The sequence below is a fragment of the Muntiacus reevesi genome, chromosome 2 (assembly GCF_963930625.1).
Source record: "Muntiacus reevesi chromosome 2, mMunRee1.1, whole genome shotgun sequence".
NCBI classification, from domain to species: Eukaryota; Metazoa; Chordata; class Mammalia; order Artiodactyla; family Cervidae; genus Muntiacus; species Muntiacus reevesi.
In genome coordinates, this window is record NC_089250.1 from 213,303,883 (window position 1) to 213,328,925 (window position 25,043).

Sequence of the window (25,043 nt, forward strand, 5' to 3'; positions counted from 1 at the left end):
ACTGTTTCTATAAGGGACTGCCAACCCCAATGGCCAGCTCTTCCATTTTTCTAAGAGAAATGAGAAATCCTGACTTTTCTGTGAAATCCCCCAAATGTTGGCTCAGTTTTCCAAAATGCCCTTTGGGTGTGTATGACCTACTGGTGGAGGCCCGGTGAGGCCTCCCTGCCCGCCCCCCATCCCCCAGGCCTCACTCACCAGCCGGGCCTGTGGGCCTTCTCCTCTGGGGCCCGGGGTGGGCAAGCGGGATGGCGTCAGGGAGGAGACCCTCGTTCCAGGGCGGTGGGGTGTTCTGGGGCGTCGGCAAGTCATTGTCTGGGCCCGAGGGCCGCTCTGCTGCTTCCAGAAGGAGAACCTGGACCGCAGAAGGGCAGAGGGTCAGCCCCGGGGCACGGGTGAACGGGGATGTGAGCCCCAGGGGACCAGCAGCTGCCCGCTGCTCATGCAACCACCGTCCCCTCGCTGGAATGTTCTCCCACCCCACCCCCAGCCCTTCCCATCTCACAAAGCCCTCCGACCCTCGGGCTCAGGCAGGGCCCCTGCAGACATGTTCAGAGTCACCATACTTTTCTCCTAGAGAGGCCGTCACTGGGATTAGACTGTGCTTGTCTGAATAATGACCACGGTCACCCCCACTTCACTGGTTCTTCCCTAGAGAGGGACCAGGCAGGCTTGTCCCCCACGCTGTCTGGCTCAGGGCACAGTGTGGTCAGGGAATATTTGTGGCAGGATGGATGGGTGCGAGGAGGGAGAGATGGGCAGAGGGAAAGAAAGAAAAGGAAAGGGAAGGGAAGGAAAGAAGAGAAGAGGAGAAAAGGGGAAAAAAAGAGAAAGAAAGAATAAACGGGCCCAATTCGGTGTGTGAGTTTAGCAGGAGATCCAGGGAAACAAAGGGGGCCATGGTCACTCAGGGCCCGCCTGGAAAGCAGCCCATCCTCTCCCCCGGAGGAAAGCAGGGGTTAAAACCCAAAAGGACACAGGGCCTCAGTAGGGAGACTCTTCCTAATTCACGGCACCTGGGAGCCAGGAGGGCTTTCCTGGTGGCTCAGCTGGTAAAGAATCCGCCTGCAGTGTGGGAGACCCCGGTTTGATTCCTGAGTCGGGAAGATCCCCTGGAGAAGGGATGGGCTGCCCACTCCAGTATTCCTGGGCTTCCCTGGTAGCTCAGATGTAACGAATACGCCTGCTAATGCAGGAGGCACAGGAGACATGGGTTCGTTCCCTGGGTCCGGAAGATCCCATGGAAGAGGGCATGGCAACCGACTCCAGCATTCTTGCCTGGAGAGTCCCATGGACAGAGAAGCCTGGCAGGCTACAGTCCACGGGGTGCAAATAGTCAGACACGGCTGAGTGACTAACACTTTCACTGATCAAAATTGTACTTGGGGCTTTCCCAGTGGCACAGTGGTAAAGAATCTGCCTGCCAGTGCAGGAGAGGTGCGTCCGATCTCTGGATTGGGAAGATTCCCTGGAGAAAGAAATATCAACCCACTCCAGTCTTCTCTCCTGAAGAATTTCATGGACACAGGAACCTGGTGGGCTCCAGTCCGTGGGGTCACAAAGAGCCGGACAGGACTGAAGCCACTCAGCGCCCCGTAGCACAGGGAGCCGGAGGTCCGGCTGTTCCCAAAGAGGCCAGCAGGGGGCGCAGCACACCGGGATCTGCACAGCGCAGGCGGGCAGGTGCTCACCCACCTGGACCCACGCACCCCAGAAGAGGGGGCACTGGGGTTCCCCCCCCAATATCTGATGGGGCCCGGATTCCCGTCCCGATCTGCCAGACAGGAAGGAAGAAGTCCAGCGTCTCACGTTCCCCACCCTCCCCCCCGCCCCGCCCCCCAACCCAGTTCTTAGAAACTCCAAATCCGGCTAGATTCTCAGACTCAGCGCAGGGAGATGAAAGCGTTCCGAGGACGCGGGGCTGAGGGTGGGCCTGTCTGGAGGCTGCTGGGAGCGGAATCGCTGGCGTCTAATTCTGCAGATGCTGCTGCCTGAAGGCGTCCAAGCTCCAGCGCCCGGCCTATACCCCCACCCCACCCTACCCTGCGCCCACCCCAACCACCAGAGTCCTGGCGCACCTTAATTACAGGGGGACCCCATGGGACCCCGGGCCTCTCCCCGGGCCCTTCGGCCTGCCTGGAGCCCGCTGCCCCTCCCCTCCCCTCCACCTGCCCCGGTCCCCTCCTGCAGCCCCCACAGCGGCCGTGGGTGAGGACCTCATGCAGGTAAACCCGGCGGAACCCTCCCCCCCCCAAAAAAAAACCTCTAGAGACGCCACACGGTGCGTACACAGGTGACCAGCTCAGCCTCCCCTGCATCTCCTCCACCCGGCTCTGCTCCAGCCGTCCTGAACTCGCCCAGCCCCCTCAGACCGAGGCCTCCCCACCCCTCCGAGCCGCTGCTCCAGCAGCGCCCTCCACCAGCGCTGCCCCCAGCCCCTGGAAGATTCTGAGACACGGGAGAGCTGTCCCCTTGTCGCTGAGTCTGTCTGACCCTCTGGGCCCTGTACAGTCACTCTGGAGCAACACCGACGGCCCGCCTTTGGGAGTCAGGACCACCTGGGGAGGGGCGCCCTGTTCGCTCTGGTCCCCAGACCCCTGCCCATGTGAAGTACCATGTGATGGGGGAGGAGGCTCAGGCCCTGCCACCAGCCAGGCTGGTTCGAATCCCGGCTCTCCCACTAGATAGCCATGATATGCAAGCATCGTGATCTTTGTGGGCCTCAGTCTTCCCATCAGCAAAGTGGGGATGATAACACGGACCCTGCAGGGCCACAGAAGATCAGGGGCACACAGCACGTGGGCACCCGCTTACTCCTGCTGATGCTGGGGTGGCGTTCGGGGGGGAGTCACGGAAACAAACGGCTGCCTTCACAGCCCCCAGGCCTGGGCTGGGCTGAGGTTTTCTGGGGGCACAGAAAGGGTCCTTCTGAGCGCCTCCTCCCACCAGCTCTGCAGCATCCCTGGGCCTGGGTGACGAAGTTTCCCAAGACCCTTGGGAACAAAGTGGCATCCCAGATCTCATGTCCCCACCTGTACTGGGTGGGCTCCTGCACTGTGAGGCTCTGGCGACCCCCAGGGCCCCTGTCTCTCAGCCCCTCTCCTTCCTGGTCCTTACAAGGGCTCATGAAACAGGAAGGGCCACTGCAGCCATGCCAGAGACGAGATGGAAAGAGAGGCTCAGAGACCGCAAGGTCACCCAGCCAGTCAACGGGGGGGCCAGGGCCCCGTGTGGCACCTCATCCACTGCTCCACTGCTGGGCTGCTGCCCTGGCCTCAGTGGAGCGTCACGGAGGCCCTGAGCAGGGGAGCGGCGGGCTCAGACCGCATAGTGGCTTGGGGGTGGAACTCCTCGCGGAGGGGAGGGTTACAATCCCTGCCCCCACCACGGAGGGGACATCCACTGGGATGCTGACCCGCCATGGCCAAGGGGTGGAGCTGGGGGTGGACAGGGCAAGGAGACTTGGCTGTCGGTGTAGGGGATGGGGGCCCCGGGGCCGTGAGCGAGAGGCTGGGGGTGCAAACTGTCAGGACCTGGAGGCCAGGACTTGGGGGCAGAACGTGAAGGCAGGGGGTGGCCCTGTCTCTAGCCTGGCTTGGGGGGGGGGGGGTAGGATCGCCACCATTCAAACAGCGGCACAGGAGAGGACAGGTCTGGGGGTGAAGGTCCCCAGTCAGGGGGATGAGTTGAGATACAGCATGTTGGTGGGGGTGCGGAGGACTCCTCCGGGTGAACATAGGTAACAGGGGGGCTCCAGGAGCCGGGGGAGTGTGGCTTGGCGGGATCAGGGTGGGGGCAACCAGACTGGGCTCCTGGGCTCCTTTCGTGGTAGGGCTCCCGGGCTCCCCGAAGGGACCCTCTGCCTACAACCTCGCCCCTGCACAAAAGACCAAGCTCACTCCTTCCTGGGGCATCTCCCTCACAGACACCAAGGTCCACAGAGCCCATGGACCCAGGCAGAGGAGCCATGGACACCGTCAAGTTAGAAGCAGCCCACTCCAGAGTTCAAGCCCCCGTGGTCTGGTCGTGGCCAACCTCCTGGAGAAACTGACCCGTCTCTGCCGGGCTGAGCTCACCGGGGCGCAGTGGGCGGCGTGGGGACTCAGCTGAGAAAACCAGACGCCAGCCAGTCTTCCATCTCAGGGGTTCTGATGACGTCCTTGTGGCCTGGCTGATTGGCCAGGACACCACCCTCCTGCACCAGAGACCAGGCCTCACCCAGGGAAATCCCCTTGGGCTCCCTCCCACTCAGTCAGGTCCTTGGAGTCAGAGTGTAAACTGAGGGGGAGGAGAGGAAGGAAGGCAGGAAACTTTTTTTCTGCTGTCTTTCTACCCCACGATCCCCCAACAGCTGCTCTAGCCTATCCTAGGAAGGGGGTGGGAGGAATCTAGATCTGCTCCTAGGTTTGGATCCTTAAGCAACTAGGGCACTGCAAGGAGTGAAGATGGAGCTGTCCTTTGCCGTTGCCTGGCCTCCAACCACCTCCTCTTCCTTGGCTCTAGAACCCTTACTGTGAGCCAGTGAGTATGCCCCAGAGAAGGAATCATCACTGGCCAATTACTCATTTTCCCAGCTCCCTTGTACCTAGGAGGTGCGCATATAGCCTAGTGTTGGCCAATGAGACATAATGAATTTCTTGAGATACTTTGCTTCACCCTCTACTACCTGCCTTTGAACAATGTATAAGGATGTGAGGCTTCGAGCTGCAGCAGCCACTTTGTAATCATGAGGCACTGACCATGAGGCACTCTGGTGACTCAGACAGCAAAGAGTCTGTCTGCAGTGCAGGAGACCAGGGTTCAATCCCTGGGTCAGGAAGATCCCCTGGAGAAGGGCATGGCAACCTACTCCAGTATTCTTGCCTGGAGAATTCCATGAACAGAGGAGCCTGGCAGGCTACAGTTCTTGGGGCCACAAAGAGTTGGACAGGACTGAGTAACGAACGCTTTAGCACTAAATGACATGAGGACAAAAGCCAATTCACTAAGAAGGTGGAGAGGAAGGCTGTGGAGGGAGTCTGGTTTCTTGAGTCACCAAACCAATCCCAAAACCACAGAGTCTGGACTTCCTATTGAACTAAAAATAAATGCTAAGAAATAAGCTGCCAATGGCTGGGTTCGCATTGCTGGCCACTGAATGCATCCCTCTTGACATGTCAAAACAGGCTTCTCCTCTTGAGGAAGCAGACGTCGAAGTTTCCAGGCCTTGGACTTACTGCTGGCTGCCCAGGTTCTGACTCCCCATCGGGGATCTGCCTGCCCGCTTCTGCCTTCACCCACCTGACCCCAGCTCCGTGCTCTCTCTGACCCTGTGGGCTCCCCTGACCTCACACGCCCCTGAGGCTGCAGGGCTGTCCTGGCTGCTAGCCTGGCCTGCGTCCCCCACCCTCTCTCGGCTGCTGCCCCTCAGGGCCCTCTGATGGGGCGGGTGAAGCTCCGAGGGGCCCTGCTTCTCCAGGGGACACGTGGGCACCCAGCAGGCAGGCGGGCAGCTGGAAGGTGACCCAGACTGGACACAGGGGCTGAGACAGGAGCCTCCCACCGCCATCGGGAAATCCAGAAGGGACCCCACGGCTGCCACCTCTCTGGACACCTGTCTCAAGCTTCCTCGTCTATCTCCCCACCCAAGGGTCACCTGAGGTCATCTCTCTATGAGCCAGGGAGGGGCCGGGAAGTGACCCCTTCCGCTTCCACCTTTCAGGGCACCAGGCTGACGCCCAGAGCTGAGAAGGGTCCTGTTATCACTGGGTCATCACTGGGACAGCCTGATCCCCACAGTCTGTGGAGGAGACCCCCTGAGGTCCACGGAGGAGTCACGACCCTCACCCTCGGGGCCGGAGAGTAAGCCCGCCTCCAGCCCTCCACTCTGGCCGGGCCGGGGTGCGGTGTCCCCAGGCAGAGGGCGGCGCAGGGTGGGGGCACCAGGGGAGGACTTGCTCATGGCGGGCGGGCATGGGTGAGGGCCGGGGCGGGGGGACAGCGGACGTGGTGCCGGTCCTGCCTCAGAGCTGTGACTTGTAACACCCCGAGGTGCTGGGCCGGCGCTCTGCCAAACCACGCAGAGGTTTCAGGTGTCTGGAAAATGTCTGTCAGGCCAGTGAGCCTGGGGAGCCGGCCTTTTCTAGAGTCTTAGGTACCATGAGTTCCTTCTAGCATCTTCCCCAGCACCTTTCATCCCTGCCAGGGCTGCCCCAGCCCCAGCTTGGCTCATGTGGCAGCATCCGCTCCCTGAAGCCTTCTGCCCCCACCCTGCAGAGCCGCTGACCCAGGGAGGGCACGGGGTCTCCACCCCCGGCCTCTGCCCAGGCACCTGGGCTGCTGGGGGACCCTCCTGCCTGCGGGGACAAGGGAGGCCATTCACGCTTCTGCCGTGGGGCTCCTCCCATGTACCTGTGCCTCCATCAGGAAGAGGCCACAGCGAGGTGGCACAAATGGGAACACAGGGTCTCACATCTGTCCAGCACGGGGCCCCCACCCCGGCCCCTGAGGCCCCGAGCGGTCCTGCGAGGCTGGCACCCCCGCGCTCCACAGAGGAGGAAGTGGGGCTCAGGTTGGGGGTGGTCCCACACGTGCCCGGCTCCAGCTGCCAGTCACCGCAGTCCCCATCGCACCAGGCAGACGTCCCCACGGTCAGGCTTCAGGGCAGGAGGCACGGCCGAAGGGTGACGCAGCATTGGCCAGGGCTGTGTGCGTCTCTGTGCATCTGTGCGTGTGTTTATGTATATGTCTATGTGTGTGTGCCTCTGTGTGTTCATGTGTGTTTATATGTGTGTCTCTGTGTTTATGTATGTGTCTATGTGTGTGTTCATGTATGTGTCTGTATGTATCTCTCTGTGTGTGTCTATATGTGTGGCTATGTGTGTCTGTGCGTGTATCTGTGTGTGTGTGTATCTGTCTGTGTGTGTCTGTGTGTGTATCTGTGTGTCTGTGTATGTGTATTTGTGTGTGTATCTATGTCTGTGTGTATCTGTCTGTGTGTGTATCTATGTGTGTGTCTGTGTGTGTATCTATGTGTGTTTCTGTGTGTGTATCTGTGTGTGTGTCTGTGTGTGTATCTGTCTATGTGTGTGTCTGTGTGTGTATCTGTGTGTGTGTGTCTGTGTGTGTATCTGTCTGTGTGTGTCTGTGTGTATCTGTGTGTGTGTGTCTCTGTGTGTATCTGTCTGTGTGTGTCTGTGTGTGTATCTATGTGTGTGTGCATCTGGGTGTGTATCTGTCTATGTGTGTGTCTGTCTGTGTGTGTATCTGTCTGTGTGTGTATCTGTGTCTGTGTGTCTGTGTGTGTGTATCTATGTGTGTCTGTGTGTGTCTGTGTGTATGTGTGTCTGTGTGTGTGTATCTCTGTATCTGTGTGTGTGTGTCTGTGTATCTGTGTGTGTGTCTGTGTGTGTATCTAGGTGTGTGTATCTGTGTGTGTATCTAGGTGTGTGTATCTGTGTGTGTATCTATGTGTGTGTCTGTGTGTGTGTGTCTGGGTGTGTATCTGTGTGTGTGTGTATCTGTCTATGTGTGTCTGTGCGTGTATCTGTCTATGTGTGTGTCTGTGTGTGTATCTGTGTGTGTGTGTGTGTATCTGTCTGTGTGTGTATCTATGTGTGTATCTGTCTATGTGTGTGTCTGTCTGTGTGTATCTGTCTGTGTGTGTGTCTGTGTGTGTATGTGTGTCTGTGTGTGTGTCTGTGTGTGTATCTATGTGTGTGTGTGTGTGTGTGTCTGTCTATGTGTGTCTGTGCGTGTATCTGTCTATGTGTGTGTCCATGCGTGTATCTGTCTGTGTGTGTGTCTGTGTCTGTGTGTCTGCAGGGAGGCCCAGCCTGTCAGGCTCCCCTGGGCTGGGGTTCGACCCCTGGGTCTGCTCTGTGTTCCCGCTGTGGGGGTCTCGCAGCCCACCTCGGCGCCCTGCCCCCACTCCGGCCTCCCTGCCGGCCGGCCATGCTCACAGCGCCCTCCCGGGCAGCGCCCTGGCCCAGCTGTTGCAGTCTGCCCTGGAGAGAGTGCTGCCTCGGCTCAGGTCAGTCCAGCCCCCCGTGCTGGCTCTGCCCTGGGCCAGGAGCCCCCGGCAGTCCCGCTGCCCCCAGAGGCTCCTTGGAGGTTGGAGGCACAGCAGCCGCAGCCCCCAAGCCTGCCTCCCCCAGACCAGTCACCCTGCGCCTGCTTTCCAGGTGAAGGCGGTGGGGCTTGTCTGCAGGGGCACGTGGGGACAGGGGCAGCAGGCAGAAGCGCGTCCCAGCGAGGGCCAGGCCGGCCCCCAGGCAGGCTCTGCGCTGTCTCCCAGGGGCCAGGCGGGACAGAGCCCCAGGTGTCCCCACGGAGACGCTTCCCTGACACACCCGCACCTCTCACATCCTCCCCTTCTCTGAGCCCTATCCTCCTCCGCTGCTGCCTGGGGCCACTCCCAGATAAGTGACCTGGGCTTTACTGAGCCCTTCTGCCTCTGGGGTGGGCTGCTCCACCCCACTGCCCCCTGATGTAGACGGGGAGAAAGCTCTCAGGGGCCAGGCGGCTCCTCCTCCATCAGCTCCTGAGCCCAGCCCCGTGCAAGACCGGGAAGGAGGAACCAGAGTGGGGGTCAGCAGCCCTGGGGGGACAGCGACTTCCCTCCTCTTTCCAATGAGGGGTCAGCATCTGGGCTTCTGGTCTCCCAGCCATCGCGGCCCACACCCAGACCAGCCTGCTGCCTGGGACCCTCGGGCTTCTTACTCATCCTACTCCCCTCTCCCACCCCAGGAGGCTGGCCCGGCCTAGAGAAAGTTACCTAGAGCCACGGAGGCCCCAGATAGCACCCAGCCCCCGGGACCAGGCTGCTCAGGCCTGCCGGGCTCCCTGAGGCTGACGCCAGCTCCTCCCTCTTCAACTCCCTAGGCCCAGGATCCCCAAACCATCTGACCTTGGCCTCCAGCGTGGTCAGCCGCTCGCTCATGTCGCTGAGCCGGGTACAGTTCATACATTCTGAAAGAGAAGAGGTGAGAGTGGAGTGGATCCTGGGGAGAGAGCAGCCCAGCCAGGCAGGATAGCCTCTGCTCAGGCAGGCAGGGAAATCTCTGAGTTGCTGCCTGGAAAACTCCTACGCATCCTTCAGAGCCTTATCTTTAGTGCCCCCTCCTCCAGGCAGCCTGCCTGACCTCCAAGCCTCCTTTCTGGGCATCCACAGCAGAGTATTGCAAATCGTCTGAGCTACGACCTGGGATGCCTTGTCAGCCTGCAAGTGTTATATGCGCAAGGTCTTTGTCTATTTTGTTTGTTCATGAATTTCAGTACCTGGCACAAACTAGTGGCTCAAAAAATATCTGAGGACTTCCCTGGTGGCACAGTGGATGGGACTCCCCTTGCCAGTGCAGGGGACCTAGTTTGATCCCTGGTCTGGCAGGATTCCACATGCCGCAAGCTACTAAGCCTGTACGCCACAACTACTGAAGCCTGCAAGCTCGAAGGCCCTCAAGTTGTAACTAATGAGCTTCTGTGCCGAAACTACTGAAGCCCGCACCCTAGGGCCAGCAAGTCACAACTACTGAGCCTGCATGCTGCAACTACTGAAGCCCGTGTGCCTAGAGCCTGTGTTCCACAACAAGAGAAGCCAGCAATGAGAAGCCCGTGCACTGCAACTAGAGAATGGCCCCTGCTTGCCACAACTAAAGAAAAGCCCGTGCAGGAACAAAAACCCAGTGTAGCCAAAGATAAGTAAAAAATAAACAAATAGAGCAGTGTGTACATGTCGAAAAATATTTTTTAAAAATAAACTCCACCATTAAAAAAAAAATCTGATAGTTAATGAATGGGTAGTAAATGAGACACACTCCCTGCCTTTGAGAGCTACAGTCTGAGGAAGGGGACAGGTAAAAAGACATAGGCTGCTAAGGGCTGTAAGAACAGAACGTGTAAAAGAGCAACGTGAAAGTTGTTCAGTTGTGTACAACTCTTTGAGACCCTGTGGATATATTGTCCATGGAATTCTCCAGGCCAGAATAATGGAGTGGGTAGCCATTCCCTTCTCCAGTGGATCTTCCCAAATCAGGGATCAAATCCAGGTCTCCCACATTGCAGGCGGATTCTTAACCAGCTGAGCCATCAGGGAAGCCCAAGAATACTGGAGTGGGTAGCCTATCTGGAGTTACCAAAGCCCATCTGGGCTGGGGGTGGTCCAGGAGGGCTTCCTGGAGGCAGTGGCATCTAAGGTGAGGCCTGAGGGATGCACAGTGATTGATCAGATTCCATAGAAGGAAGAATTAGTGCTGACACCAGAGGGGAACAGAACGGGGAGGGTCTTCCAGCAGCCTAGCGGGCCAGAGCACACCTGGGGACCACAAGGCTGGAGCAGGAGGACAGTGGGGAGGAGCCCGGCAGTGTCCTGAGACCAATGGGCAGCTGTCGGAGGGGGTGAAAGCCAAGGTCAGATTTGCATTTTTAAAAGCTCGCTCTGGCAGCAGAGTGTACCGTGGGAGGCTGTGGGAGGGCCCCAGAGCCGGAAGGCCAATTAGGAGACCAGTAATGGTTAACCTCCCAGGCACACATCTCCCTGGGCTGTAATCATCTATTTATGTCTGTCTCCCCCAGAGACCCAGAGCTCTTTAATGAGGAAATAGATGGTTCAAAGCTGTTCCTAAGAGCTTTTATTGCTCTGGAAGTCAGGAGATAGATTCCTCCCTCAGTTCAAAGCCTGACCCACAGCCACCCCTTTCTGGTCAAGCAGACACACGAGAGGTATTAGGGTAACTCAGCATGCCCCATTTGGTGTTCAGAGGCCCCTTGGCTGTGGCGAGGCTCCCATGCCCACTGGCGGGGTCCCCGCCCCCCATCATCAGCCCTGTCTGTCTTTGGAGAAGTCCTGTATCTTTGTCACTGAACATGAACCACCTTGGAAATGTCCCTGTTTTACAATAATGCTTGTCCTGTGAGAGATGCAACGAAACTCCCAGGATCTTAGGACCTTGGGAACAGGTGGTTCAGGCTGTGTCTTCACCAGGGGTGCCCAGCCTCGGGGCCATGGGGGCTGACAGCCCCTTACTTTCTGCTCACCAGCCCTACCCCGGTTTCTGTGGGTTGGCAGGGACCCCCTCATCCTCATCTCCTTCCCCATCCACCCTGGGCTGTGCCCAGTTCATGGTTTATAAGCCTTTTTTTTTTTTTTTTAGAAACAAAACTCTTTTTCTTTCCCCAATAAAACCTTGTCAGTAACCCTGATACATAAAAGAGATTAAAGACTGAGGTATAAACACTGGAACTTTAAAACAACTAGAAGAATGTATACAGTTGTCTGACTCAGGGACAGGGCAGGATTTCACAAAAGACCAGCAGGAACGGAGGTGGTTTTCTGGTTAAACGTGGGGTGTTGAACACACATGTTTCCCTCCAACTCCTCCCAGCAAAAGGGATGGTAAAGAAAGTAAAAGGTACAAGGCACAGAGCAGAGAGACGAGCAGAGGGGACTTCTCAAGGATGAGTCACTAGGGGAAAGGCAGAGAGGGGCCGAGTCCCAGGCTGGCAGACACAGGAGGGCTTGGAGAACAGGGAGGGCTGATGGTCCTCTCCGGGCTCAGGGATCCACCCCAGGGGAAATGCCCACAGGCACTGAAATTCAGGGGGGCCCCCTTTACAATTTGGCGGTGGGAGGAGGGCGGCTCTCTGGAATGGCTCTGCGGGTAAAGAATCCACCTGCAATGCAGGAGATGCAGGAGACGCAGGTTCGATCCTAGGCTGGGAAGATCCCCTGGAGGAGGAAGTGGCAACTCACTATAGTATTCTTGCCTGAAAGACCCCATGGACAGAGGACCCTGGCGAGCTAGAGTCCAAAGGGTCGCACAGAGTCGGACATGACTGAGCACGCACACGTACCCTGTACAATGACCAGGTGCCCCTAGGCCCCCAGTCAACGAGGCCAGACACACGGAAAGATGCCCAGGGGACATTCAGTGCCTCCCTCCTAAATACAGCAGGATCCTGGTGCCTCTGAAAGCTGCCTTTCATGGGAAAGACAGACATCGAAACAAAACAAGGGTCTCACGTGTCATGCCACCCACCCCACCTCCACCCACCCACTCCCGCCCATCCATCCACCCACTCATCCATCCTCCAGCCTGACATTCACACCCCACCCCGTCCCCTACCCACCCCCGGCCACCCCCTCCTCCACGTGGAGGACTGGTGGGTGCCCGTGAGCCCCTTGGTGACCCTGTGCTCATATCCTTTTGCTTTTGTTTTAGATGTGGACCATTTTTTAAAGTCTTCATCAAATCTGTTACAACATTTCTTCGTTTTTCATGTCTTGGCACTTGGGCCACGAGGCATGTGGGAACTTAGCTCCTCCACCAGGGATCGAACCAGCGACCCCTGCATGGGAAGACAAAGTCTCAACCAACCACCAGACTGCCGGGGGGCCCCACCCCGTGCTAATGCTGATGCACAGGGGGTAGGGTAGCGGGAATGGGGTGCCTGCCCTCGCAGCAGAGACCCAAGAGCATCTTATGGGACAAAAAGGGCGTCGACTCTGGAAGCGGACTGGTCCGGAGAACTTTCTGGCTTGAGCTTCATCTGTTCCCTGCACACACAGGAGGGCGCCACCCCACCCTGGGGACCCCCCTCCCGAAGGAAGAAGGTGGGGCAGGATGGCCATGGGTGAGGTGTCAATCGGGCCTCAGCTCCACGCAGTGAACGTTCCCGAGGCATCTGGGACCCGTGAACACATTTCCAGGGTCTGAGGCAGCACACAGGATGCCCTGCAGGGGGGCCGGTCAGCAGAGAGAGGGGCGAGCCTGGGGCTCACATAGGAACCTGTTTCTGGAAAGCGTGCAGGGCCCCGGGCCTAGTCTGCGCTGGCACTGGGCACCCTGCTCGGCCTGCGGGGAGCGGCTTGGCTGTCAGCCGGCCTGGGGAGGGGTAGGGAGGGGTTCGGCACCCCAGCCGCAGAGAGAGGCCCAGCCAGCGGGCAGGGTCCCAGGCTGCCATCCCGGCCTCCCGTGCCACCTGCCCGGGCAGGCGCTCTGAAGCTGGGCGGGTTTTATGGCTCCCCTGGCATCCTGTCATCGACAAGCAATTAAATTATGTGTGTTTAACTTTCTCTAATTATTCCTCGGGGCGGCGGAACTATGGAAACGGGCCTGGCGGGGCGATGCTGGCTGTGTGACCGGCCGAGGCCCTGCCCACCTGGCTCCGGGCCTCGGTTTCCCCTCCCTGAGAGGCAAACTCTTCCCTTTCTGGGGTTCCGAGGATTCCCACCTTCCCAGCACACGCGGGTCCACGAGCGTTTCCTCGAGTCTAGGACACAGAGGCAGAACTTGGGCTTGGAGATCTTTGCCAGTATATGTGGATTGGAGGTGAGGGGGTGCGTGGCTGAGACAGAGGACTGACTGCTCAGTGCGGCCGGCAGAGAGAGAGCTAGGGAGGCCGCTGGCTCACTGTGGGGCTTGGGGCCCGCTTTCTCTCTGCACCTCAGTTTCTCCATCTGTAAAAGGGGTCTATACTTTTTTAAAAATCAGTTTTACTTCTGTATTTATTTTTGACCCTGCGAGGTCTTTGTTGCTGCATGAGGGCTTTCGCTAGTTGCAGAAAGCGGGAGCTACTCTCATTGCGGTGCAGGGGCTTCCCCTTGCAGTGGCTTTTCCTGTCATGGAGCACAGGCTCTAGGGTGAGCAGGCTTCAGTAGTTGCGGTTCCTGGGCTCTCAAGCACAGGCTCGCTAGTTCTAAGGCACGGGCTTAGCTGCTCCGAGGCATGTGGGATCTTCCTGGACCAGGGATCGAACTCATGTTTCCTGCATCGGCAGACAGGTTCTTTACCACTGAGCCACCAGGGAAGCCCTAAAGGGGTTTACACTGACCAGCTCCAGGGGCCCCAGGCTCTCTGCTCCTGCCCCCTGCCCCCTCGGCCTCTCACTGCTGGGCTCCCACCACCCACTGCAGAGGGTAGGTGGGGCCAACCCACCACGTGCCTTTGGCCAGCACTGCTTCCGGTCGTGGCTCTGAATCCTGAAGTCAGGAGCCTCCCCCTGAATGAGATCGGATTCCCAAGGTCTGGGCTTCGCTGACAGGGCAGGGGTTGGCTACTGCAGAGACTCCTAAAGAGGCAGAGTCAGTCCCCTGTGTGGCTGAGATGCCGATGGCGGCAGACAGGGTGGCCCTGCCTGAGGCCCATCGACCCTCTCAGAGGTGGTCTGCAGGCAGGGGGCATACACAGGGTGGGTGTCACCCGCAGCCCACCCAGTGGGGCCTGGCTGGAGGAGACCCCCACATCCCCTGGGAGACCCTTGACCCTAGCCAAGACTCCAAGGGGAAGACAGTTCCACGGAGGCCAACAGGGTAAGATGCTGCGGGGACGGGGTGGGGCAGGCCAGTTAGACTGGCTGTGAGTGCCTACAAGGCGCCGCAGGAACAAGAGGGTCCTGAGCGGCCTCAGTGTCCCTAATGTGACGAAAGCGGTGGAGGTAGGCGTTCCACTCCCACCCCAAAAAGCCTGACTATCGGGAATGAAAGCTGGCGGCAAAGAGGGGTACTGAGAACTCTCCTCTCTCATGGTAAGCCTTGAGGGGCTAATGGCCTTTTAAAAACAATATACATATTTAATATATTGAATACATGAGTGCGTTCTTATCGCTTCAGTCAAGTCCGACTCTGCAAACCTATAGGTTGTAGCCCGCCAGCCTCCTCTGTCCACGGGATTCTCCAGGCAAGAATACTGGAGCAGGCTGCCCTGCCCTTCTCTAGGGGATCTTTAATTTAAATGTTTAACTGGGTAAAAACACAGAACGTGCTTATGATGCTGCGTGGAAAATATACAAAACTGTGTTTCTTCATGAGCTGGCAGGAGACAAGCCAGCTGCAGGCTGGAGTTGCAGAGTCTCTTGGGATCCCCAGACGCCTGGGACCACCAAGAGGTGATCATTTTAGATTTTTCCAATCCTGATGTTTCCAATTCAACCTGAAGCTCTTAACCGCCCTCTGGTGCTCTGGAGCTGAGCCTCGTGGGTAGCAGAGAGGCCCTGATGGGAATTTTGTAAAATATCAATACCTTTCCTGGACCTGGGAAGTCACCTCTCCAGTTAACTTGTAGAGAGCCTCTTGTCCAGGTAACCGCAGACAGATGGGATTTTTCTAAGACACAGACCCCAAAAGGAAGGGTGGAAAGGGTGAGGCCAGGCCGAAGGTGGGGGCCCTGCCCTGGGTCTCCTCTGTGCTCCCTCACACATGCCAGAGCAATGAACCCCAGCGGGGCCGGGGAGCCTGCTGGTCGGACAGAGCAATGGCTGCATGCCAGGCCCAGCCGTGGGGCTCATGGACGGGACAGAATAATTAAATTCCATCCTTTTTCTATGTCAGGGATCACAGAGAAGGCCAGAGTTTTTCAGGAACTTCTGCCAAGAGTTTTTATTGAAAAGTAATTTGAGTTCCTTCTTGAAGAGGGGCAGCCTTGCATGGGTGTCCTCACCGTGGAAATAAAAATCCCCAAAGGACCAGCTGCATTGAAGCTGCTCAGAGCACAGTGGGAGCTGGCAACCCCCCCCCCCCTCCCCCCCCACACACCAGCATCCTCTGGACTGCAGAAATTTCCAGCAATGTTCAGAAAAACCCCATGGGGAAAAGAGACAACATGGGTGAGTGAAAACTATTCACCAAGGTTCATCAGTCACCTATGAGGTGAGAGGCAGAAATACCCTGGCATGCGTCGCTCCCTTTGTGAGTGAGGAAGATGAGACTCAAGAGAGGTTTAACAACGTAGTCAAGGTCACCCAGCTTGTTGATTAAAGGCAGCCTTCCCTTCCCAGAAGGCCACGGTGGGCGAGGCTAGATGCCCTGGTTGGGGGAAGAACTCTCCACGCGATATGAAAACAGTGCCTGGATCGTGACTAGACATGGGTGAAGTCTGTGATTTTTGCATCCCCCTAGCTTCCCAGGTGATGCAAGTGGTAAAGAACCCACCCACCAATGCAGGAGACATAAAAGACGTGGGTTCGATCCTTGGGTAGATCCCCTGAAGGAGGGCATGGCAACCCACTTCAGTATTCTTCCCTGGAGAATGCCATGGACAGAGGAGCTTGGCAGGCTATAGACCACAGGGTCACAAAGAGTCAGACACGACTGGAGTGACTTAGTACGTGCGCGTGGCCCTACAGACTCTGCCAATCTGACTGGGGAAGTCTGTCTTCTTCCCTCTCAACCTCCAAATCCAGCCCAGAGTTCAAGATTGTTGGGTCTTGTACCGCGGCTGGACCACACCCCAAAACATCTTTGCCCTCGAAAAATCTAAAGAGGAATTACTGGAATTACTAAGTTAATTTAGCAAGGATTATAGAGTTTTCAAAAACCAACCATATTACTATACATTGACAATAAACCACGTAGAAAATGAAATGTTAAAATATCATTCACACAGCATCAAATTATCTAGGAATAAATCTACTGAAAATTATAAAACATCACTGAGAGAAATTAAAGTAGACTTAAATAAATGAAAAGGTACACTATACTCATGGATTGGAAGGTGCCATACTATATACGTTAATTCTCTCCCAATTGATCTATCCATTCAATGCAACCTCATTCAAAATCTTAGAAGGTTTTTTTGTATGTTCTGTGTGTGTGTCTCAGGTTGTTTCCAAAATATATACAAAAATGCAAAGGTCCAAGAATAGCCAAACGCAAAGATGAAATAGAACAAACGTGGAAGACTTATACAACCAGAACTGAGATCTACTATAAAACTATAGTAATTAAGACACTGTATTATTGGTGCAAAGACAGACAAATAGATTCACATTTAACACAGTCACCTGGTTTATAAAAAAGGTATATATGAGTAAAGGAGAGAAAGGAAGGACTTCAGTAAAGAGTACTGGCTCAATTGGACATCAAAATGGAGAAGTAAAATAAAAGAATTTGACCCCCCAACCCATACCACACACGAAAGTTGATTCCAGATACACTGTAGATCTAACTGTTAAAAAAGAAACCACAGTTTTTTGGAAATTCCCTGGTGGTCCAGTGTTTAGGACTCCGTGCTTTCACTGCAGAGGGCACAGGTTCAATCTCCGGTTGGGGAACTAAGATCTCACACGTCATGCCAAATTTCGCCAAAACAGCAATACAAAAACACAAAACAAAAACAAACAAACAAAAAAATCCAATATAATTTTAATAAAATATAGGTAACTTACCTTCATGATCTCAGAATAGACAAAGATTTCTTCTAATACAAAAAGCAGTAACATTAAGGAAAGCTTTGATAAGATGAATTGCATTAAATGTAAGAATTTCTTTTCATCAGAAGACAGCATTAAGAGAATGAAGACGCCTATCATCAAGTAGAAGAGGTCCTTGGAATACATAAAACCACAAAATAAGATGCCAAATGGCTGAGTCATTCGTAGAGGGGCTCAACTCCCTAGCTCTATCAGGAAATGCAAATTAAACTACACCCACTAGGACAGCTGAAAACGCAAGACTAACAATGCAAGTATCTGAGTATCCAAGAGGGTATGAGTCACTGGGACTCTAAGACAGCATCAATGCAATGTCCATGAAACAACCACGGATATTGTGGCTGTTTCTAATAGGGACGAGCAATTTCCTCTAATAGGAGCAATTCCATCTCCAGGTACAAAAATGAATAATTTCACCAAAAGGCCTGTGTAAGAATAAGCAGTGTTGCTCCAAATAACCAAAAATTTTTAATAATCTGAATTCCCATTGGTGGCTGATGGGATAAACTAAATATTCACAAAATGGAATACTGCACAGTAAGAAGTGCACAGGAACCACATACCCAGTGGATGAACTCAGAGATGACAGACCCCAGAGAGCACACACTCATGTCAGTCCATTTACTGAAAGTTCCATCACAGGCAGGACAGCTCGAAGGCGGTGGCCTGTGGGTCAGTGGTTGCCTTGAGGAGGGCAGTTAGAAGAGGCAGGGGGAGGACTTCTAAGATGATGAAAATGGTCTCTTTCTTGACGAGGATGCTAGTACACAGGCGTGGTCTGTGTAAAACACGTCTAACCCTAACCTTGCTCATCCTAAATCACCAATCTGACATGTCACACTCCAGTATTCCCCACCGCCCTGAGGAAAACCCCCGTCCCCATGAACGGGTTGCTTGCCATGATCTGAGCACCCCTCACTCTTCTAGTTCTTTGGCATTTGCCTGTCTTGTTATCATATCCAGAAATAGATTCTAACCCACTCCAATGATTAGTAAATTCCTACTGAAGCACCACCTCCTCCAGGGAGCCTTCCTTGACTACTCCAGGAGGACCCAGGCAGCCAGTTTCCTACTAATTGCCAAGAGTGCAATATACACCTTGCTTAGAGCACTCAGCAGCCTGGCTGGGGAACATCTTGTGTACCCCTCCTCCCCGTGGGTCCAGGTCTCATCCATTCTCGTATTCTGAGAAGTGGGGCAGGCATACGCCTCTGTCACACGGGGCTGCAAAGAAGCTCATGTGTCCTCTCGGACAGAGGCAGCACCACCTTGGGGGAGGGGGCGAGCAGATCTAGAAGGAGACCCTCAGCTCATTGCTCAGGTGGCCCACCTTGGAGGACCTCAGGGAACTCGGGCAGGGGAGGGAAGGGACCGTTCTCCTCCCTCAGCAGGCAGGGGTCGTGTGTCCCAAGCGAACCCTGGCAACTCTGTGCTGGGAGCTTCCTCCCTGCTCCCCGCCCCCGCCACCCCGAGCAGCTGGTTTCCATTTCCACCGAGGCCAGGAGAAGTGGAAGGGGCTTAAGGTAGAGATAAGAAAGCCGTTTGGAGGCTGAAGTTCATTACCTTCTGGCTCATGTCTTGGTGGGAGGGGAAGAAGGGAGGAAATGCTCTCTTCCGATTTCACAATAGCAGAGAGGATCTGACCCGTGTGGAGCCACGCAGGTCATAATAATGATAAAAAGAAGAAAAAGCAGCTCGCATTCACAGAGTGCTCACTCTGCCAGACGCTCACGGAAGGACGAAACCCGAGGCACCACTTTTCATGGATACTTGTCTGATTCCTACAACAACCCAGTGAGGGAAGAACCTTTGTTATCTCTGTTTTGCAGATGAAGCAACCCAGGCACAGAGAGATTAGGTAATTTGCCCAAAGTCACACAGCTAGCAAGTGCCCGCGGCTGGATTCAAAGCAGGCAGTCGGGTGGTGGTGTTGTTGGGGCATACCACTGGCTCTTAGCCGGCTTAGTTGCGGCTCGCATGCTGGATCTTAGTTGCCCAGCCAGGGACTGAACCCACGTTTGTTTGAGGCAACATCTTTCTCATCAGCACTGTTTCCAGCGGACTGCGGAGTGACTCCCTTTCAGACTGACTGGCACAGCTGGGAGAAGTCTCCAGAAATCCATGAGTAGGCAACAGCCAGAATTCTGCAAGATCAAGGACTTCTTGGTCCTACTCAGAATTCTGCTGGAGTGGGGTTCCCACAGCTGGGGGTACTTGGATTAAAGGGGTCATGTACCCGTTTGCTCAGTGGAGAGATTTCCAGTCTCCTAGGACTGTCCTACAGGACTCGAGGGGGGTTTTATCCAGAAATAAGAGATTCAGGGGCTTCCCTGATGGCTCAGTGGCAAAGAATCCGCCTGCCAATGTGGAGACACGGGTTCGATCACTGATCCGGGAAGATCCCATAAGCATTGGAGCAACTAAGACCGGAAGCTGCAATTACTGAGCCCACATGCCTCAGCAGGGGAAGCTCGTGTGCCCTGGAGCCTGTGCTCCGAAATAAGAGGAGCCACTGCAATGAGAAGCCCACACACTGCAAATTCAGAGTAGCCCTGACTCGCTGCAACTAGAGAAAATCCCGTGCAGCAACGAAGACCCAGGGCAGCCAAATAAATTAAAAAAGTAAGAGATCCAGTCTCTGCAGTCATTTGAGGGGTTGAGAAAGCGGAGGACACCCCTGCATACGTTTTATTTTTCAGGGTTCACCGATCCGGCTGCTTATCTTGGGTGGATTTCTGAGGTTCGCGTTGTTAATCTGAAGTTATTGTCTGAAGTGCTGTCTTTCTTTTTCCCTCATCCAGAACGAAATCATAAATATCTCCAGGGTCCCAGAACGCTGGCAGGCGGCCCTGCCTGGGTCTGAAAGATGACACCAAGTGCAGCCCAGGGAGACCAGCTCTGACTCCCCCCGCCCCCATGGACATGTGGCATCGGTGGGCATGCCACCATCGTTCTATATCAGCGGGAAAGGATCCTTTTTAACAGGGCTCCGAGCTCAAGGTCAACGTTCAGGAGCCCTAAAGCGAAGCAGGCTGACTGAGGGCCTCCAGAATATGGGAGAGGCTGCCTGATTCTGCTGGGCAGATCACCCACAGTCTTGGACCCAAGGCAGGGCCTCCCCCTCTTGCATCACTGGTCCAGGCTCAGGCAGGTGATGAGCTCTAATCTTAGGGAAACGGATGAGGTGCCCCAAAGACAATCAGAAGTGGGCAGAGTCACTTGGGGGTTTGGGGCTTTCAGGGGAAAATGGCGGTAGAGTTCAAAGTCCCCAGGTGGGAGGTCTGGGGGAGCCCCAGGCATTGGAGCACCTCCTGGGAGCAGTTCTGATCTTTCCCTGCGTGCACTTGGGCAGACCCCTTCCCTTCTCAGGGTCTCTACTCCTCCAAAGGTACAGGAAGGCTCAAGGTGGCTTCAGCTTTAATTCAAGGATCAGCTGGGCTCCAGGGAAGCCCTTGGTCTCTTAACAGCATCGTCTACGTCTCGAAGGTTGTTCAGGGGAGCTGGGATGCGAGTGTGGGGTGCTTCCTCTGACACCAGGTCTCCCAAGCTCTCTTTTCTGTTGGTCGCTCTGCATGGCTCATGGGATATTAGTTCCCCAACCAAGGACTGAACCTGCACCCTCGGCAGTGAGAGCACAGAGTTCTAACCACCGGACCACCAAGGAATCCCAAAAGGCTCCCAAGTTCTCTATCAGAGGACGAATCCCAGGCTGGAGAGACCACAGGCCTGACCTCCTACCAAAGAAGGGCTCAGAGCAGCAGTTTTCAAATGCTCTTTTTATAAAATAATAATAATAATAATTTTCTTTATTTTGGCCATGCCGGGTCGTAGTTGCGGCATGTGGGATCTAGTTCCTTGACCAGGGATAGAACCCACACCCCCAGCATTGGGAGTGTGAAGTCTTAGCCACTGGACCACCAGGGAAGTCCCTCAAATGCCTTTTTTTTTTTTTCCCTCAAATGCCTTTTTAAAAGGACGAGGTTTTATTTTTTTCCTATACACATGGCTTCTGGAGCCGTCAAAAGATAATAAGTCAAAGAGACGCTGCTCTGACTGCATGGGGTGGGAGCCCAGAGCCCCGGCGTCAGGCGGTGCACCGCCTACCCCTGGGCTCGAGGTGGGCAAGAGGGAGACGGGTCTTGGTGCCCCCACCCCCCGTTCTTGGCCATTCAAGGGCACAGCATGTGATGACGCCCACCCCACGTCCAGCGGGGGACGCAGTGACCACACAGAAGGTTCCTGCTTCACGACATGGGGCAGTCTGGGCTCAGCTCCCCCAGACAATGTCTGCAGTTTATATTCTTTCAGGTCTGACCTGCTCCCTCCCTGCATACCTATCTCTCAGGGACCACCTTGCACTGGTCAGCTGCCCCCTCCTAGCCCAGGCCACCTGGCCTCCTGTTGAGACAGGGGATGAGGGAAACCAAGAAGGAGGAGGAGTGGGCAGATGACAAGACTCCGGATTCCCAGGGTCAAACCTGGACTGCATCCTTCCCCACAGGAGGAGGTTGTCATGGCAACTAAAGGACCACTTGACAGAGCCAGTCCCCACATGAGACACAGACCTTCACTGAGGGTGGATTTTTCTGCTCATTGCCTGTTTTTTCCAGCCTGGACAATCACTCGGACACAATCTGGCTCTTTCTTAGAGACATTTTCCCTCCCCCGACTGACCTGATAGTTTAAAACACATTCAAGCAACAGAGAGGCATTTGTTTAGGATTTACTGTGTTTGCCTAATAGCTCAAGGCTTAGTCATCTCTCTGGGCCCTCCACCTCGACAAGCTGTGTGACCTTGGGGAAGTGACTTAACTCTCTGAACTTCAGCTGCTTTGGTCCCAAGGATGAGGGTAATCAAGGCCACCTTCTCAGACAGAGAAGGGGCAGCTATATTTGTACCCATATTAGAAAACAAACCTCCTATACAATTGTAAAGGCCTTAGGCCTACCTCATTGGGCCCTTTCTTTTAACAGGTGAGAAAATAGATCGGAGGTGGTACGTTGTTCATGGATGTAGCCACACACTTGAGGTGATGGTCCACCCAGGGCTAAAACCCAGTCCTGGGCGTACACCTTCTCACCATTGCAGGGCAGGCACGCCACTACTCCCTGTTAGTCATTTACACCATAGTAAGAATCTGTACGCCACCACCGGAAGCCCAACACCATACAAAGAGTTCTGCCGTCCCTCTCTCCTGCCAGGAGAGCCTAGCAGGGAGATAATGTTATTGCCATAATTAAGGAGGGGCGAGAGACGGTTCAGCCCCCAAAGGTAAAACGTGGCCCAGGATCTGGAAATGCCAAGACTCCCTGGTCACCTGCTCCACGTGTGTGCAGATTAGAGGAAGGGACGAGAAACCTTCTGCTCAGGCACAGAGCGTGATTCCTGGATCCGGGCTCCTCCTGGCCGTTTTACCCGCATCCAGATGCTAGGCTAGAGCCACGGGAGAAGCTTCTGCTCCACGAGCAGGGCTCTCGTCCACACTGGTCCTACCCCAGGCTCCTGGGAGCCCAGCTGGACTCACCAAGTGGCAGGTGCGAGAAGGCTCGGGCGGGCCGCTGCAGGGGAGGTGAGGGGACAGCCCGAGGCGGGCCTTGGAGTCTGATGCTTGCGCCCTGCTCACAGCTGGGCTGCCCTGTGCGGGGGAAGGAGAGCCCCGCTCTCCTCCCTCCAGCCCCTCCAAGCTTTAGGGATGCGGTGGTGGGGTCTGGGGTGCAGATTATCTCGGGGGAGGGGTCAGTCCAAGTGCCAGGGAGGGGCAGTCTGACCCAGTTACCCCCACTTCCTTTCTCCGTCTCTTCTTCCGCCCAGCTCTGCACAGCAGACCCGGGCGCTGCAGCCAGAGACACATCTGGCTGCCTGGGAAGGGCCCTGACGCCAGCAGAGTCCAAGGAAACAAGTCTCGGAGACCCCAAGGGCCTGGGGTGGGGGCAGGGCGTGGGGGGAGGGGCTGGGGTAGACCCAAACAGCTCGGGACCCCTTGCTGGCCCAGCCTCAGCCAAGTCCTGAAGGACAACAGGAGTCCAGAAATGAGCCTCCCTATTAGTGGGGGCATCCGGTCCCCCTTCCTCCAACACCACCCTCTCAGCCCTGCACCCTGGGGCCCCGAGAGGCAGCGATCCAAGACTACAGAAGTCTGCCAGTCTGGTGAGTGTGAAACGCCCCCGCACTGTGGTTTGAATTTGCATGTTCCACACTGCTAATGAGGCTGAACATCTTTTCATAAGTTTTTGAGCCATTTGTCCCCACCACCTCCCCTCCAGCCTGTGAAAGGCCTGTCCATGTTCTTGACCCATTTCTCTATTGGCTATTTCTTGTTGATTCAGGGGAGTTCTTTATTTCCGATGTCAAAGTGTTGTCAGTTTTCGACACTGCAAATATCTCCTCCCAGTCGTGGCTTGTGGGGCTTTTGGTTTTCTTGCATTTGGTAACGCTGCCTTTTCTCAGACAGAAGTTTCCCAAACCATTTGCTTTTAATTCCTTTAAAGGTATGGTGTAGAGTCGTGACAGGTACCTCCGTATCCCACTCACAACTTTCAAAGGGGGGCAAGTCTACTGACTCACTCACACCAGCACGTGATGTTGGCTGTCGGATCGGTAGCGGAGGTCTATGCGGTCATAAGTTCCTTCCTCTGTCTTGTTTGCCAGGAGTTTCCATCATGAAGAGGTGTTGAATTGTATCCTTAAACTGTTCGTGAGCTGAATCACATGAATAGATTTTCTAAATTCTCCTTGGTCACGATCTATTTCTTTTCATGCATGGCTGGATTTAAAATAACTAATATTAAGGATTTTTCACTTGACTCATCTATAGTTCCAACCCGGAACCAACCTGGTGGCCCCAGACGGAGGGTAAATTTCAGTCTTGAATTTGGGGGAGGTTGAGGCCCAAGATTTTGATTTCTCAGGCTTGTTTTTTCCTTTCCTGAGTCCAGACACACAAGCTCCCTTGTTGTCATGAACCAGGGGTAGACTTTTCCGGTCTCCTCTTTCACCACGTCTCAGCTATCACTTAACACAGGAGCCCACCCCATCCCCCTCTTCTGGTTCAGGTATGAACTTTGGTCCACATCCCCACCTACCAAAGGGCAACCATAGCCACAGGGTCAGAACCCTCTGCTTCTTTGGCTTACTGGCCACCGGAACGTCAGGGGGTCACAGTGCCTCGGTAAGTCCTGGGGGCCCCCCACTTGGTCCCTGCCCTGGAGGGGAGGTACAGAAGGACTGACAACCTCTTCCCTGATTTTTTCCAAGTTGAAGTTCAATTTAAAATGTAAAAGAAATGGTTCTTGAAAATGCTGATGAAAAAGGCAAATGGATACCATCTTCCTACTGGTCCGCCAGCTGACCCAAGCACAGGGTGATAGTACATGGTATGTAAGTGCTGGTAGAACTCAGTCTTCTAAGGCCGAGAGGTCATTTGGGGGGACTTCTCCAGCTGTCCCGTGGTTACGATTCCACCTTCCAGTAAAAGGGGCGTGGGTTCGATCCCTAGCTGGGGAACTGGATCCTGCATGCATGCTACAACAAAGGAGTCGCAAGCTGCAACTAAGACTTAGCACAGCCAAAATTGATTAATTATTTTTAAAAAAAAGATAGAGTCCCATAAAAAGACCCTCACAGCGTGGCCTCTGGACCCTCCAGTCCATCTCCTTCACCTCTCCCCTTCTCCACAGCCTCCCTCTGCACCACATCACATGGCCTGTGGTCCCCAAAACAGACCGTGACCTTCTCTGGCTTCTGAACTTCGCACATCATCTCTGTGGCAGAGGCCTCCTTGCCCCATTGACAGACTCCTCCATCGAGGCCAAGCAGTGGGTGTGGAAGGACTGGGGGCCCATGTGGGGAGGTTGGGGGT

The 25,043-nt window shown here is 55.1% G+C and overlaps 1 protein-coding gene across 2 annotated transcripts in view; it reads right to left on the minus strand.

The window, feature by feature from the left end:
* Positions 1 to 25,043, minus strand: part of COL26A1 (collagen type XXVI alpha 1 chain) — a 164,799-nt gene that overhangs the window by 14,836 nt on the left and 124,920 nt on the right. For both annotated transcript variants that reach the window (XM_065920401.1, XM_065920400.1), the window contains exons 4-5: positions 8,888 to 8,949; positions 199 to 355 (exon numbers count right to left, since the gene is read on the minus strand). In XM_065920401.1, coding sequence (XP_065776473.1) covers positions 199 to 355; positions 8,888 to 8,949 — 219 coding nt within the window. The remainder of the gene's footprint in view (positions 1 to 198; positions 356 to 8,887; positions 8,950 to 25,043) is intronic.